Source organism: Aethina tumida, chromosome 1 (assembly GCF_024364675.1).
Source record: "Aethina tumida isolate Nest 87 chromosome 1, icAetTumi1.1, whole genome shotgun sequence".
Lineage (NCBI taxonomy): Eukaryota > Metazoa > Arthropoda > Insecta > Coleoptera > Nitidulidae > Aethina > Aethina tumida.
In genome coordinates, this window is record NC_065435.1 from 12,192,258 (window position 1) to 12,207,467 (window position 15,210).

At 30.1% G+C, this 15,210-nt stretch overlaps 1 protein-coding gene across 3 annotated transcripts in view; it reads right to left on the reverse strand.

The window, feature by feature from the left end:
• Positions 1-15,210, reverse strand: part of LOC109596383 (neurotrimin) — a 301,564-nt gene that overhangs the window by 8,834 nt on the left and 277,520 nt on the right. For all 3 annotated transcript variants that reach the window (XM_049961122.1, XM_049961121.1, XM_049961123.1), the window contains one exon: positions 6,845-6,964. In XM_049961122.1, coding sequence (XP_049817079.1) covers positions 6,845-6,964 — 120 coding nt within the window. The remainder of the gene's footprint in view (positions 1-6,844; positions 6,965-15,210) is intronic.

Consider the following 15,210-nt stretch of genomic DNA (forward strand, 5'->3'; position numbering starts at 1 on the left):
ATATGACTTTATTACAAGTTAAAATATTGTATATCATTCATTTTCTCCGCACTTTAAAGTATGGTGTACACAAGTATGAGAAACGTAGAAAACCAATAAAGTAAAAAGGTTTATTTACTACGACCAGTTAAAAGGTGATGAAAAGTTTAAATTACTTAATATTACTTTACTACACCATATGCTGTATGGAAGTATGAATATAAAAGGAAAACAAAAAGGCAGAACTTATTACATTCTTTGATTAGTTAAAGTATGATGAAAAGTTTATTGACATAATTTAACTTTATTAAAATATTTATTTGAGACCAGTTTGTTTACAGCCAACTGACATATTACGAAAAAAATTATGAAAAACATAAAATAAAGTTTCTTGATTAAGTTACGCTTTGATTTCTTTGGGATTCGTCGTGTTGCAGTGATATTTTTAAATTAATGCACGCCTTTTATGTTTTTTAGCTTTTACGTTGCTTTATTATTGAAGGGAGGCAAAATTTACGTGTTATATGTCACAACGAGTAGTTGAATTATTAATAAAAATGGCTGGTGTGAGTTATAAATACAGTTGGGCAGCTTATATAATTGTATTGTGTAGGTATTCATAGTAGAGACCTAGAATGAAATATACGTCTGTAGATATTCATAAGATATAACTAAAGGCGATGTCATGATTCCACTTTAGATCTTTTATACATACATATATGTTACGGGCATGGGTGCCCAGATATGTCGTTCCCCAGGGACCAAGTTCGAAGTGAATGGCAAAAGAATAACCAAGTGAGATTCCTTTTCTGAATTATGAACCCTAGATTCGGCCAACATATTTATTTGACTAGAATAAAAGGGTCAATTCTTAAATAAGCTTCTTATTTACATATTAAGTGTTTTCAGCGGCCCGGCCAGACGTATGTGCATCATCTCTTCCAGTCTTCCACTCTCATCATGTACACAAATTTAACCATGTTATAAACTTTATGTTTCGAGTTATGGATATTTGAATTTCTAACTTTTGCCCATTCAATTTCTCTCGAATCTATTTCCTATAAATATATTTTGTCAATATTTGATTTATCCGTCCATAAAAATTTAAATTTTATCCCATGTATTCACTTATTCTTATCCCTTTTGTTTTATATGTTGGTCATATACTTTATTAATGTTTTATTAGGTCACATCTTATATTTAAATAACGGTTAAACCACTTTAAATTGCTCTAATTGTTACATTAATTAAAATAGATCATGGTGGAGTTCCTTGATTTTTGGACACTAGACGCTCATTGATTCACTTTAGAATTGATTTAATGAGGTGGTCAACTTTGTCCTCATTTCTTGTCACCTCTACCTGATGCAGAAAGTCCGCCAAAATGTGTATAAAGAGGGCTGAATTTTAAAGTCTGGCCATGATAATAATTGTGTGTTAATATATTAGAAACATTTCAAAGTAACCCTTACAACATGAGGTTAGGCATTAACCTTTTGGAAAATTGAATTTTTTTATTCTAAGTCTGTAGAGGGAGGGCTGAACTTTGAAGTTTCCTACCAATGATGTTTTACATGTGTTCAATCGATGGCAAGTTCAAACACCTTGCTAGCCATGGTAATAATTTTATTATATAAATATATATTTATATTTATTTATAACAGAATATTGGAAACACCTCAAAGTAACTTTTGCAGTATGAAGTTGGGCGTTATCCTTTTGGAAAATTGATTTGTTTATTCTAATCTTGTTTTTCCTTATATGGCCTAGTATACGTACCAAATTTAATTAAAATTAGACCCCTAGATCTGTGTTATTTCCTTTTTATATCATTGAGTGTATTTTATATTAATTTAACTACCATATTTTACAAAAAATTTGAAAAAATGTTATATAATTTGAGAGAAAACATATACAATTAAGTATATTGTTCAGAATCATGAGTTGGACCTCCACATTGATCCAGGCAGTCATCGACTTGCCTTGACATTGATCTAGTGAGATGGTCAATTTCATCCTGAGGTACTTCATCCCACATCACCTCTACTTAATTCTAAAATTTTATCAAAGTCTGTAAAGGGAGGGCTAAACTTTGAAGTTTTCTGCCAATGATGTCTTACGTGTGTTCAGTCGATAGTAAGTCCGGACACCTTGCTGGCCATGGTAATAATTTTATAACAGAATATTGGAAACACCTCAATGTAGCTTTTGCAGTATGAAGTTGAGCGTTATTCTTTTGGAAAATTGATTTTTTTATTCTAATCTTGTTTTTCCTTATATGGGCTAGTGTATGCATCAAATTTTATTAAAATTAAACACCTGGATCTGTGATATTTCCTTTTTACATCATTGAATGTATTTTATATTAATTTAACCACCATATTTTCCCAAAAAAATTGAAAAAATGTTATATAATTTGAGAGAAAACATATACAATTAAGTATATTGTTCAGAATCATGAGTTGGACCTCCACGATGATCCAGGCAGTCATCGACTTGCCTTGACTTTGATCTAGTAAGATGGTCAATTTCATCCTGAGGTACTTCATCCCACATCACCTCTACTTAATTCTAAAATTTTATCAAAGTCTGTAAAGGGAGGGCTAAACTTTGAAGTTTTCTGCCAATGATGTCTTACGTGTGTTCAGTCGATAGTAAGTCCGGACACCTTGCTGGCCATGGTAATAATTTTATAACAGAATATTGGAAACACCTCAATGTAGCTTTTGCAGTATGAAGTTGAGCGTTATTCTTTTGGAAAATTGATTTTTTTATTCTAATCTTGTTTTTCCTTATATGGGCTAGTGTATGCACCAAATTTTGTTAAAATTAAACACCTGGATCTGTGATATTTCCTTTTTACATCATTGAATGTATTTTATATTAATTTAACCACCATATTTTCCAAAAAAAATTGAAAAAATGTTATATAATTTGAGAGAAAACATATACAATTAAGTATATTGTTCAGAATCATGAGTTGGACCTCCACGATGATCCAGGCAGTCATCGACTTGCCTTGACATTGATCTAGTAAGATGGTCAATTTCATCCTGAGGTACTTCATCCCACATCACCTCTACTTAATTCTAAAATTTTATCAAAGTCTGTAAAGGGAGGGCTAAACTTTGAAGTTTTCTGCCAATGATGTCTTACGTGTGTTCAGTCGATAGTAAGTCCGGACACCTTGCTGGCCATGGTAATAATTTTATAACAGAATATTGGAAACACCTCAATGTAGCTTTTGCAGTATGAAGTTGAGCGTTATTCTTTTGGAAAATTGATTTTTTTATTCTAATCTTGTTTTTCCTTATATGGGCTAGTGTATGCACCAAATTTTGTTAAAATTAAACACCTGGATCTGTGATATTTCCTTTTTACATCATTGAATGTATTTTATATTAATTTAACCACCATATTTTCCAAAAAAAATTGAAAAAATGTTATATAATTTGAGAGAAAACATATACAATTAAGTATATTGTTCAGAATCATGAGTTGGACCTCCACGATGATCCAGGCAGTCATCGACTTGCCTTGACATTGATCTAGTAAGATGGTCAATTTCATCCTGAGGTACTTCATCCCACATCACCTCTACTTAATTCTAAAATTTTATCAAAGTCTGTAAAGGGAGGGCTAAACTTTGAAGTTTTCTGCCAATGATGTCTTACGTGTGTTCAGTCGATAGTAAGTCCGGACACCTTGCTGGCCATGGTAATAATTTTATAACAGAATATTGGAAACACCTCAATGTAGCTTTTGCAGTATGAAGTTGAGCGTTATTCTTTTGGAAAATTGATTTTTTTATTCTAATCTTGTTTTTCCTTATATGGGCTAGTGTATGCACCAAATTTTGTTAAAATTAAACACCTGGATCTGTGATATTTCCTTTTTACATCATTGAATGTATTTTATATTAATTTAACCACCATATTTTCCAAAAAAAATTGAAAAAATGTTATATAATTTGAGAGAAAACATACAATTAAGTATATTGTTCAGAATCATGAGTTGGACCTCCAAGATGATCCAGGCAGTCATCGACTTGCCTTGACATTGATCTAGTGAGGTGGTCAATTTCATCTTGAGGTACTTCATCCCACATCACCTCTACTTAATCCTAAAATTTTATCAAAGTCTGTAAAGGGAGGGCTAAACTTTGAAGTTTTCTGCCAATGATGTCTTACATGTGTTCAGTCGATAGTAAGTCCGGACATCTTGCTGGCCATGGTAATAATTTTATAACAGAATATTGGAAACACCTCAAAGTAACTTTTGCAGTATGAAGTTGAGCGTTATTCTTTTGGAAAATTGATTTTTTTATTCTAATCTTGTTTTTCCTTATATGGGCTAGTGTATGCACCAAATTTTGTTAAAATTAAACACCTGGATCTGTGATATGTCCTTTTTACATCATTGAGTGTATTTTATATTAATTTAACCACCATATTTTCCAAAAAAAATTGAAAGAATGTTATATAATGTGAAAGAAAACATATACAATTAAATACATTGTTCAGTATCATGAGTTGGACCTCCACGATGGTCCAGACAGTCATCGACTTGCCTTGACATTGATCTAGTGAGATGGTCAATTTCATCCTGAGGTACTTCATCCCACATCACCTCTACTTAACCCTAAAATTCTATCAAAGCATGTAGATGGAGGGCTGAACTTTGAAGTTTCCTATCAATGATGTCTTACATGTGTTCAGTCGATGGTAAGTCCGGACACCTTGCAGACCATGGCAATAATTTTATAACAGAATATTGGAAACACCTCAAAGTAACTTTTGCACTATGAAGTTGGGCGTTATCTTTTTGGAAAATTATTTTTTTTGATTCTAATCTTGTTTTTCCTTATATGGACTAGTGTACGCACCAAATTTTGTTAAAATTAAACCCCTGGATCTGTGTTATCTCCTTCTTATATCACTGAGTGTATTTTATATTAATTTAGCCACCCTATTTTCCAAACAATTTGAAAAAATGTTATATAATTTGAAAGAAAACATATACAATTAAATATATTGTTCAGAATTATGAGTTGGACCTCCACGATGGTCCAGACACTCATCGACTTGCCTTGACATTGATCTAATGAGATGGTCAATTTCATCCTGAGGTACTTCATCCCACACCACCTCTACTTAACCCTAAAATACTATCAAAGTCTGTAGAGGGAGGGCTGAATTTTGAAGTTTCCTACCAATGATGTCTTACATGTATTCAGTCGATGGTAAGTCCGTACATCTTGCTGGCCATGGTAATAATTTTAGAATAAAATATTGGAAACACCTCAAAGTAACTTTTGCAGTATGAAGTTGGGCGTTATCTTTATGGAAAATTGATTTTTTTTTATTTTCATCTTGTGTTTCCTTATATGGGCTAGTGCACGCACCAAATTTTGTTAAAATTTGACCCCGGGATCTGTGTTATCTCCTTTTTATATCACTGAGTATATTTTATATTAATTTAACTACCCTATTTTCCAAAAAAATTGAAAAAATGTTATATAATTTGAGAGAAAACTTATACTATTAAATATATTGTTCAGAATCATGAGTTGGATCTCCACGATGATGACAGTCATTGACTTGCCTTGACATTGGTCTAATGAGATGGTCAATTTCAACCTCAGGTACTTCATCCCACGATACCTCTACTTAACGCTAAAATTCTATCAAAGTTTGTAGAGGGAGGGCTGAACTTTGAAATTTCCTACCAATAATGTCTTACTTGTGTTCTGTCGATGGTAAGTCCGGACACCTTGCAGGCCATGGTAATAATTTTATAACAAAATATTGAAAACACCTCAAAGTAACTTTTGCAGTATGAAGTTGGGCGTTATATTTTTGGAATTTTTTTTTATTCTAATCTTGTTTTTCCTTATATGGGCTAGTGTACGCACCAAATTTTGTTAAAATTGATCCCTGGATCCTTTTTATGTTACTGAGTATATTTTATATTAATTTGACCACCCTATTTTCAAAAATAATTTGAAAATGTTGTATAATTTGAGAAAAAACATATTGGGACGTTTATAGTTTATAACTTTATTAATTAATATAGGTTATAAATATTTATTGCTTCATAAAGAAACACATACCGTGCGATTAAAAATGATTGACCATTTCCTTTTTTGTAAAATGAGCCATTGAACACGACTGTGCTTAAAATTCTGCACATAAAGCGATGATAATCTACTAAATTTATATACAATCTAGGTAGCAGGTAACATAATTTTAGACCACAATGTATTATTATAATTGAAACTATGTTTGACACGTATTTTTTTACCCTTGCGGGATCATAAACTTGAAATTGGCTGTCCTTTTTTTAATGTTTCATTACTTTACAAGTGCCTTATAACTTTTTAATGTCATTAAAACCGTGTAAAATTAAATATTGCTTAAGTTTTTAACAGGAATAGTTTTTTTTTTATGGCGCAGATTAAAATTCTCGAGTTCATCGTTGCTTTGGAGCTAAGTACGAATCCCGTTTTGTATTTTTCACGTATTTATGGGGATGATTTATTTCATTAACATTTTTGACAATCAGAATAATGAGAACAAGAAATGAAATTCTTTATAAATTGCGAAAGGGGAAAACGGTCCTATTTAAACATATTCTGAATAGTACGTGCTTTGGATAATTGGTATTTCTCAGATGTATAAAGTTTTCAGCTGTCGAGCTTTGAAAGCTTTAATTTTATTAAAAATACCGGAATTTAGTTTAATATTTAAAGCATTTTAATTTATGTTTGATTAAATTGTGTATTTCAATTTCGCTTTAATTAACGGACCATACATTTTTACGAACTGAATTCACTATTTAAAAAAAAACCACAACATTAACTTACCGATTTTGTTTCCAGAACTCGGTGCGGTCTCGCTGAACATGCCACCCTTGCTGTCCGAGTCGGTGTTCGATTTCTGTTCGGACTTGTCGATTTCATTCAGATTTGATTGATATTTGGAACCTGCAAATAAAAATTGACTTGTTTATCGATGACAACGTAATATCAGCGAAGCTCCTCGGTCTGCTTATATTACACACAGACATAGTAATATAAGCAGACCGATGTCATCGGCATTTAAATTAGAACGTTATTTGCACCCCTGTAGACATGTGTGTAATACATCTATTAAAACCCGCTAAGATAATGATGTTCAGACTCACGCACTCAAAGGGGCCGTTATTAACGTGCAGTCGTATAGTTTTAGGTTATATTAATTGTTAGGTAAGACGTATAAACTTTTGAGTTGCTCACACACAAACTATCTTCTAACGCAATATTACACACCCAAAATTCCAGCAACGTATTCACTGTGTACTTGTATTTTATAATAATGAGGCTACACCTCTATTGACTTATTTGTACATTTTTTATATTACTGTCTGTGCCAAACTGACAGTACTATACTATCTTTTCAATGGTTATAAAGTTTATTTTTATGTATTATATCCATTAACTTAAAAAAACAATTCACTGTTTATTTTTTGGGGGGAGAGGGATTAATTCTATAATTTTGTAATATTTGTAACACATATTTTTTCATAAAAATATAGTAATATATTGTATACACGTCAATATACAGTGTGACCCATTTAAAATTATTTAAATTAATTCGGTTAAATTTTATTTATAACTAAATTTTAATGAATAACAGATTAAAAGATATTTAATAAGAAACTTTATACTTTTTTACAGCAAATTTTGTAGAAAATATTGTATATTAATAATTCTGTGACACAATTAAAAATGTTCCTATAATAAATACATTCCTTCTGATCAAGAATACCAACGAATAATAATATTTATAGTTTTTGAAGGATACAAAATTCTACGTAGAGCTTAATTTTTCATAAAAAATACCCTCTACTAAACTAAAAATGTATTTATAATATAATATAATAAATTATCTCTAGTTGAGATATAAGGACATTTCTGGTAAATTTCAAGATAACTAAATAAGAAACAAATTATCTGATAATTTATTTTATTTCTCTTTTAAAAAAGTGAATGTTATGTTTACACAAAGTCATATAAAACTTGACTTTTCTCTGATAACAAATAGGACAAACTTTCTACTTTTTACCAAATATCATTTGCTAAACCCAAAAAAAGGTTCGAAATATTTCGAGATATGTGTAACTTTTGTGTTTCAAATGAAAAATACCTTTAAAATGTAAAAAATAAGCATTCAAATAATATACGTCTTGTGGTATATTAAAATATCTCTAACAACAATGTTTCTGATAAATTTAGTGATATTTTTACATACTATCTCGACAGTAAAAGCTTTCTACAAACATGTTTTACTTACTATAACTCAATAAATTTTCTAAACGTTTCGATATATATGCATTTTTTTTCAAATGGAATTTGCCTTTAAATTGTCTACAAAATGATTTTTCCAAAAATATATGACTTGTGATAATTAAAATATCTCTGAAATATATTTGCACATATTATTTCAAGATTTTTTGAAATAAGTATTCCTGACCTGTAAAAAGTTTTCCATATTTGTCAAAAAACAAAATATTAAATTAAGTTTCATATCTGTCAAATATCAGCTTTCGTAGATATTTCAGAAATTAATTCAGATAACTAATAATAATTAAGATATAACAATATATCTGGTAATTTTAGAGGTCATATTATCTCGAAGTTTTAAAAAAATTATTATATTAACTACAAACTCAAATGGAAATTGTTTTCAAAATGAGCTTTCCAAAAATATATGATTTGTGATATATTAAAATATCTCTTATGAAGATATAACAATATTTCTTGTAAATTTAGAGGTATTTGCACATATTATTTCAAAATTTTAAGGAAATATATTTTTCTGAGTACAGACCACGTAAAAAAGTGCCTGTAAAAAGCTTTCCATGTTTGTCAAAAAATAAAATATTAAGTTTCATATCTGTTAAATGTCAGCTTTCGTAGATATCTCAGAAATTATCTCAGACAACAAAATGCAATCAACTCATTGAAAAATCTGAACTCTAGACACTTAAATCAGTTTTATTTTGTCTGCATGGCACCTATTAACAAGAAAAACGTCGAATAAAAATAGGATTTACTTATAAAATAATGTTCTTTAATCACTGTTAAATTTTTATAAAAAAATCATATACTTTGTGCATCTTAATTTACATCCCCGACAAAAATATCAAGTTTACAAATGAGGGTGTTCCCTTTAAAAGGGGTAAATAATGTCCATTATGAAAGGAGCGTTTGTTACAAAGGGGGCAGAGTTAATCAATAATATTTAAGTTATTCATAGAAATCACTTTGACTCAATCTACTTAAACAACATTTATTAAAAGTACAAACAATAAAACCACTTAAGAATTACAATTCCTTGTTTGGTCCTGCATTACTCTGTAGTATGGTAATTTCAAGCCTATTTGCGAGTTACGATTGTACGTATACAGTCCAATAATTTGAATTAATGTAATCATGATACATTGTTTATTAACAACCTGATTGGTAATTATAGTAATAATCACTTGGTATACACATATACACGTATGGAATAAAACAGATACACTGGCTAATAAATGTTTTAGAGAGACGAATTATGAAATATGGTTTATCAAATTTATCATGGTCTCGTCAAATGAACTAATTGGTAAAATTTAAATAATTAATTTGTATTGTTTTTCATTTTAATTTATCTATAATTAAACAGTTTCACATGGCTAAATTTGTTTTACTAGATCAGGCTTCAGTTTAATTAATTCTTTTATTTTGTACAAAATTGTACAATAAACAATAAATAATTTTACAATTTTTAGTTTATAAAATTCATGTAAAATGTTGTCAATCTTACTAAATTTCATCTAAAATATATATTTTTATATAATTTTATTAGAAAAATGTCTAATATTAAATATTTTAATGAAATTTGGTACTAAATTCAATTTTTTTTTAATACCTTAATTATTTTTTCTCAATTAATCAAAAGTTCACAAAGTTGCCGCCATTTTAAATAGGCCAAATTGTATATAATTTTGATATTTCATTATTATTATTGTTAAATTTAGCATGTAACCATTTTTTAAGGTGCTAAATTTAATGGAAAATTTATCTTATCCTATAAAAAATACCCCAAAAAAATTTTTATCAAATCGTAGAAAAGTTTTTCATTATTAAATTAAATTGAAATTTTGTATGTAACTATTTTTTAAGGTGCTAAATTCTATGGATAATTGATTTTTTCCTATAAAAATATTAATATCATTCTTATTTTATTATTGTCTACTTAAATATACTTATTTTATTACTTTAATTTAGATTAACAATAAGAGAGTTTTCTGGACATTAGTATAATGTTTTTATTTAAAATTCAAAATTATAAATCAATAATTATTATATTAAGCTTTAATAGAATATATTTTCCTTGCCATTCATATTTTAATTCAATCTGAAAGCATAAAATAATAGAAAATTTATAACTGACTTGTATATTTTAAACCACCTGATTATTATATTACTTTCAATGAATGATTTATATTATAATTATAAAAAATGAATAATTAATTTCGTAGAATAGAGTATAAATAACCAAATTGTATATTTAAATAAAAATGTCAATTGTCAAAGGTTGATTGTTGTAACATAATGTCAATTTTTGCATTGTGCCTGGCCCTTTAGTTGGTCCCCATTGTTTAGTGTTACAGCCAGCACACATTGTGAGCAAGACTTGCAGATATCTATTAATTAATGAAATTTCCTGAATGAATAAGTAACTTATTTGAGTGTAAAATCGAATATTATGGTGCAGTGAATGCTCCTGCTACACATTAAATTTAGTTCGGGTCTTGGATTTGTTGGTTGATAACTCGGGACGACGCTAAGGTGTACGAGTCGTAAAATAGAATGACCCTTTAAATGTAAAAGGGTTTATTAAAGTTGACAAGACACCCTCTTTGTGTACGAAAAATTTTACACTTAATTTACTTAAAGCATTTATTGAAATCGATGGCATTGGAAAGTTAAGGGTCCAAAAAGGTTACAAAAACACTTTTTGAAAAAAAACAACAACCTAATGCCTTTGACGCGGGGCTTACCATTTTATTCGCCGCTTTTTAATCAACATTACAAACTACAAACACTTTCACTCGTCTATTATGCGATGTGATTAAAAAAGGCGTATTCAAATTTCTAAAACAATCAAAAGTTATAACTCAAGTCGGGTTAAAACAGTTAAAAACTTAAATAGAAGTTTTTATAAATATTCCACACTTTTATATTATTAACAAATACTTTGGTAGATGCAGATTAGCGAACTAACTTAGTACCTTAAACTTTCAGAAGTTTTACTTTGGAATTGTTTATAATTCAGTAGTTGCAGCAAAATTAAAAGCTTTGTACTTTCAGACTATTTTATTTTTAAATTCTTTCCGTTAATGTTTTATTTTTAAACCTGACTTGCAATCTGAAAATACGCATCCAACGTTCTCATTAAAGCTTCCTAAAAATAGGATATTAGTATTCTGCATAGATTAATCCAAAAATTAATAATGGTCATATTTAATCATAGCTGATTTTTCAGTGTGGCCATAATTAATTAATATTTAATGTTAAGACTTGTTTGTTTTTGTTTTGTACATATTCCAAAGTTTCTATCAGATTTCGTCCATCATCTCTAGTTTTTTGAGATACAAGGTGTCAATTGAACTCATATTTGGACTGACCTTATACCTGTTTAGTCACACAAGGCCCATATTACTTTTTATATACATTTCAGTATGATATTGAGCTTTCAAATGGGCACATCTTGGTCTAGAATCAGCGATAAGACTTCTATCACATTTTGAAAACTACCCATGTCATAGTTTAACAGTCTTCCTCAGCTTCCAGAAGATGGTACAGACCCATCAATGTCAGATGAAGAAAGCTACAGCGACTTTGAGGCACATTTAACAGTTTCCTCAACGTTTTAACCAGCAAGAACTGAATGATCTCAGAAGAGACCTCCACCTCAAAGGAGTCTATTAATAGGAATAATAGACAGTAATGGACACATCTTGGTTTAGAATTAGCAATAAGACCTGTATCACATTCTGAAGACTACCTATGTCATCCTTTAGCAGTCTTCCTCAGCTTAGAGAAGATAGTACAAACACATCAATGTCAGACGAAGAAAACTACAGCGACTTTGAGGCAGATTTAACAATTCCTCAACGTTTTAACCAGCAAGAACTGAATGATATCAGAAGAGACCACCTCAAAGGACTCTATTAATAGAAATAATAGACAGCACTCGACACATCCTGGTCTAGAATCAGCAATAAGACCTGTAGCACACTCTGAAGACTACCCATGTCATCCTTTAGCAGTCTTTTTCAGCTTCCAGAATATGGTATAGACACATCAATGTCAGATGAAGAAAACTACAGCGACTTTGAGGCACATTTAACAATACCTCAATGTTTTAACCAGCAAGAACTGAATGATATCAGAAGACACCTCCACCTCAAAGGAGTCTATTAATAGAAATAATAGACAGCAATCGACACATCCTGGTCTAGATTCAGCAATAAGACCTGTGCACTCTCTGAAGACTATCCATGTCATCCTTTAGTAGTCTTCCTCAGCTTCCAGAAGATAGTACAGACACATCAATGTCAGATGAAGAAAGCTACAGCGACTTTGAGGCACATTTAACAATTCCTCAATGTTTTAACCAGCAAAAACTAAATGATCTCAGAAGAGACCTCCACCTCAAAGGAGTCTGTTAATAGGAACAACCGATACTAATGGACATATCCTGGTCTAGATTCAGCAAAAAGATTTGCACCACATTTTAAAGACTATTATCCATATCATCCATCAGCAGTCTTTTTGAGCTTCCAGAAGATGGCACAGAAATATCAACGTCAGGTGAAAAACATGTCACTGATTTTGAAGCTGATTTTTTGGGAAGAACAGGTAGAAAGATACCAATAGAACATTAAAACTATGGAAGATCAATATCCAAGACGATGGGATGGCCACTAATGTAGGGAGTCTTCAGCGAGAATATCCAAATAAGTTAAATGATAAAACTATAAATCTAAATCTTTTGGATGCTATACCCAAAAGTTATCCAAAAACAGTTGAAAAATCGTTGGAGTCAAAATATCTATTAACCTTTGTAACTTTTTAATGTGCTACACTTTTAAAACGTCTTCAGTTACATTATTTAATCTGTGAGAGCAGAAGTAACAATATCAAAAAACCCATTTAATTAATTCTCTAATACGACTAATTACAGAATCGAATTACAGTTGGCTACAATCTGTTCGATTAATAAGCTGAGTTATAAAACCCTCCTTGAATACAATGATAATAAAAACATAATTACCATCATTGGCGTACCGAGTATTTAAAACTTTTTAGCTAATGTCGATAAATTAAGTGAGTACAAAGGGAAAGACCTAATTACTTAATCTTAAACTGTATATTACAACTAGTTAAACGTGCCTTAAGGGCTTGTCTGACGTCAATTAACTGATTTTCCGGACTAATTAATTGATTTTCAAACATTTCCCCCCAACTACTCGACGGTTAACTGACGTATTTACAGAAAAAACGATCGAATTACATTGGCAGTACGTAAGGAAAAAGACTAGAAATAATGATGACGATTTGGATGCGGCGTACGCCCCTGTCGAATGAAATTAAAACTGATTTCTGTTTTTATAGCAGAAATTCGCATCCATATAACCACTAGAAACATACCCTAGACATTTAATAAAACAGCTTAATAGCTGAAACGTTGATCTAAAATAAATTGGTCCTGATAAATGTATGTAATTCTCGTCTGCATACGGCTCTGGGGATGAAAATCTTTAAGAAACATGCAATTCTCTAATCCGATTTTATTGTATGTTCTCAGGATTTTCTCTGAACACTTCTAATCAATATACTACCCCGGTAGTCTCTTTCAGGAAATCGAAATGTATTTTCCCATTTAATAGTTGTTGTTTATGCCGGATATTATTTCGTTGGCCTCCTTCAGTTACTCGAAAAGTTCAATACGAAAACAAAATTAATTATTCTTACACTTGATTAATTCTGATTAATAAAAATGACGATGGACGGGGATCGATCGTTTTAACCGGAGGGGGACGAAAAAACTGTGTTGCATTTAAAAAGTTTCACCCCCACCCATAAAAAATGACTTGTGCGTTATAAAATGATTATTTTCCACCAAGTTTTATTCTTAAAAAGTATTTTCATTTTCTTTTTAATTGCAGTTAAAAGTTTAAACACGTTTCACATTGTGCCGTATTGAAAAGCGAAGGCATTATAAAATATTCCTCATAATCCCAGACGTAGGGCCTCAAGTTGACCATTCAGCGGTGTTTTTTAAAATACAAGACGAGCCAATAAAAGACTAAAACTCCCAACTTTTAGTGATTTTTAATGAAAAGTTCCCTTCAATGCCACTTAACATTAATTGCACGATGATGCTCTCTTGGTTTTGCCTCCCATAATTTTCAATGAAAGATCTCAATTTATATTCCTATTGATAATTTTTTTTGCACCATGTTCTGCTGTGGTTTATTATTATTATTATTAATATGATTATTTTTCTCTAAATGTGGACCGTAATTCGTGTTTTAATCTGCTTTTGTACATTGGAAATATGTGTGTTCCCATTAAATTTACCGCACTTTAATTTATTCCAGTGCTTAAATCTAATCATGCTGAATTAACACGCGCAGATTTAAAATGCAAAAAGTAAACTACGTTTCTTTGTACGTTAAATCGTCACTGGTGAATAATCATAATTATAAATTTGTGCGATGTTCATTTATAGAACAATTTTCGACGTTAATTACCTTGTTGAACATCATTATTTATTTACCAGGTAAATTGTTGAATTGTTATAATTCATAAAAGAATTAGTGAATAAGGTTGATTAGCTATATGGTTTAAATTATTTATAATTATTTCAAATAACAAAAACAAAATTTTCTATTCCCTTTCAGCATATCTATTTATTATTTGTTATTGTGTTTACTACATTATCTATTAAACAATGAGGTTTATATAAAAGAGTGAACAAGCTAAGTATATATAAATATCAAATCATTTTGTAACTAATTACAATTATGTTAAATAATCAAAGTTATATTTTCTATTCGTTGCCAAGATGTCTGTTTATTATTTATTATTTTTGTTCTTTGTAATATCTATTAGATATTGAGGAGTATATGAGA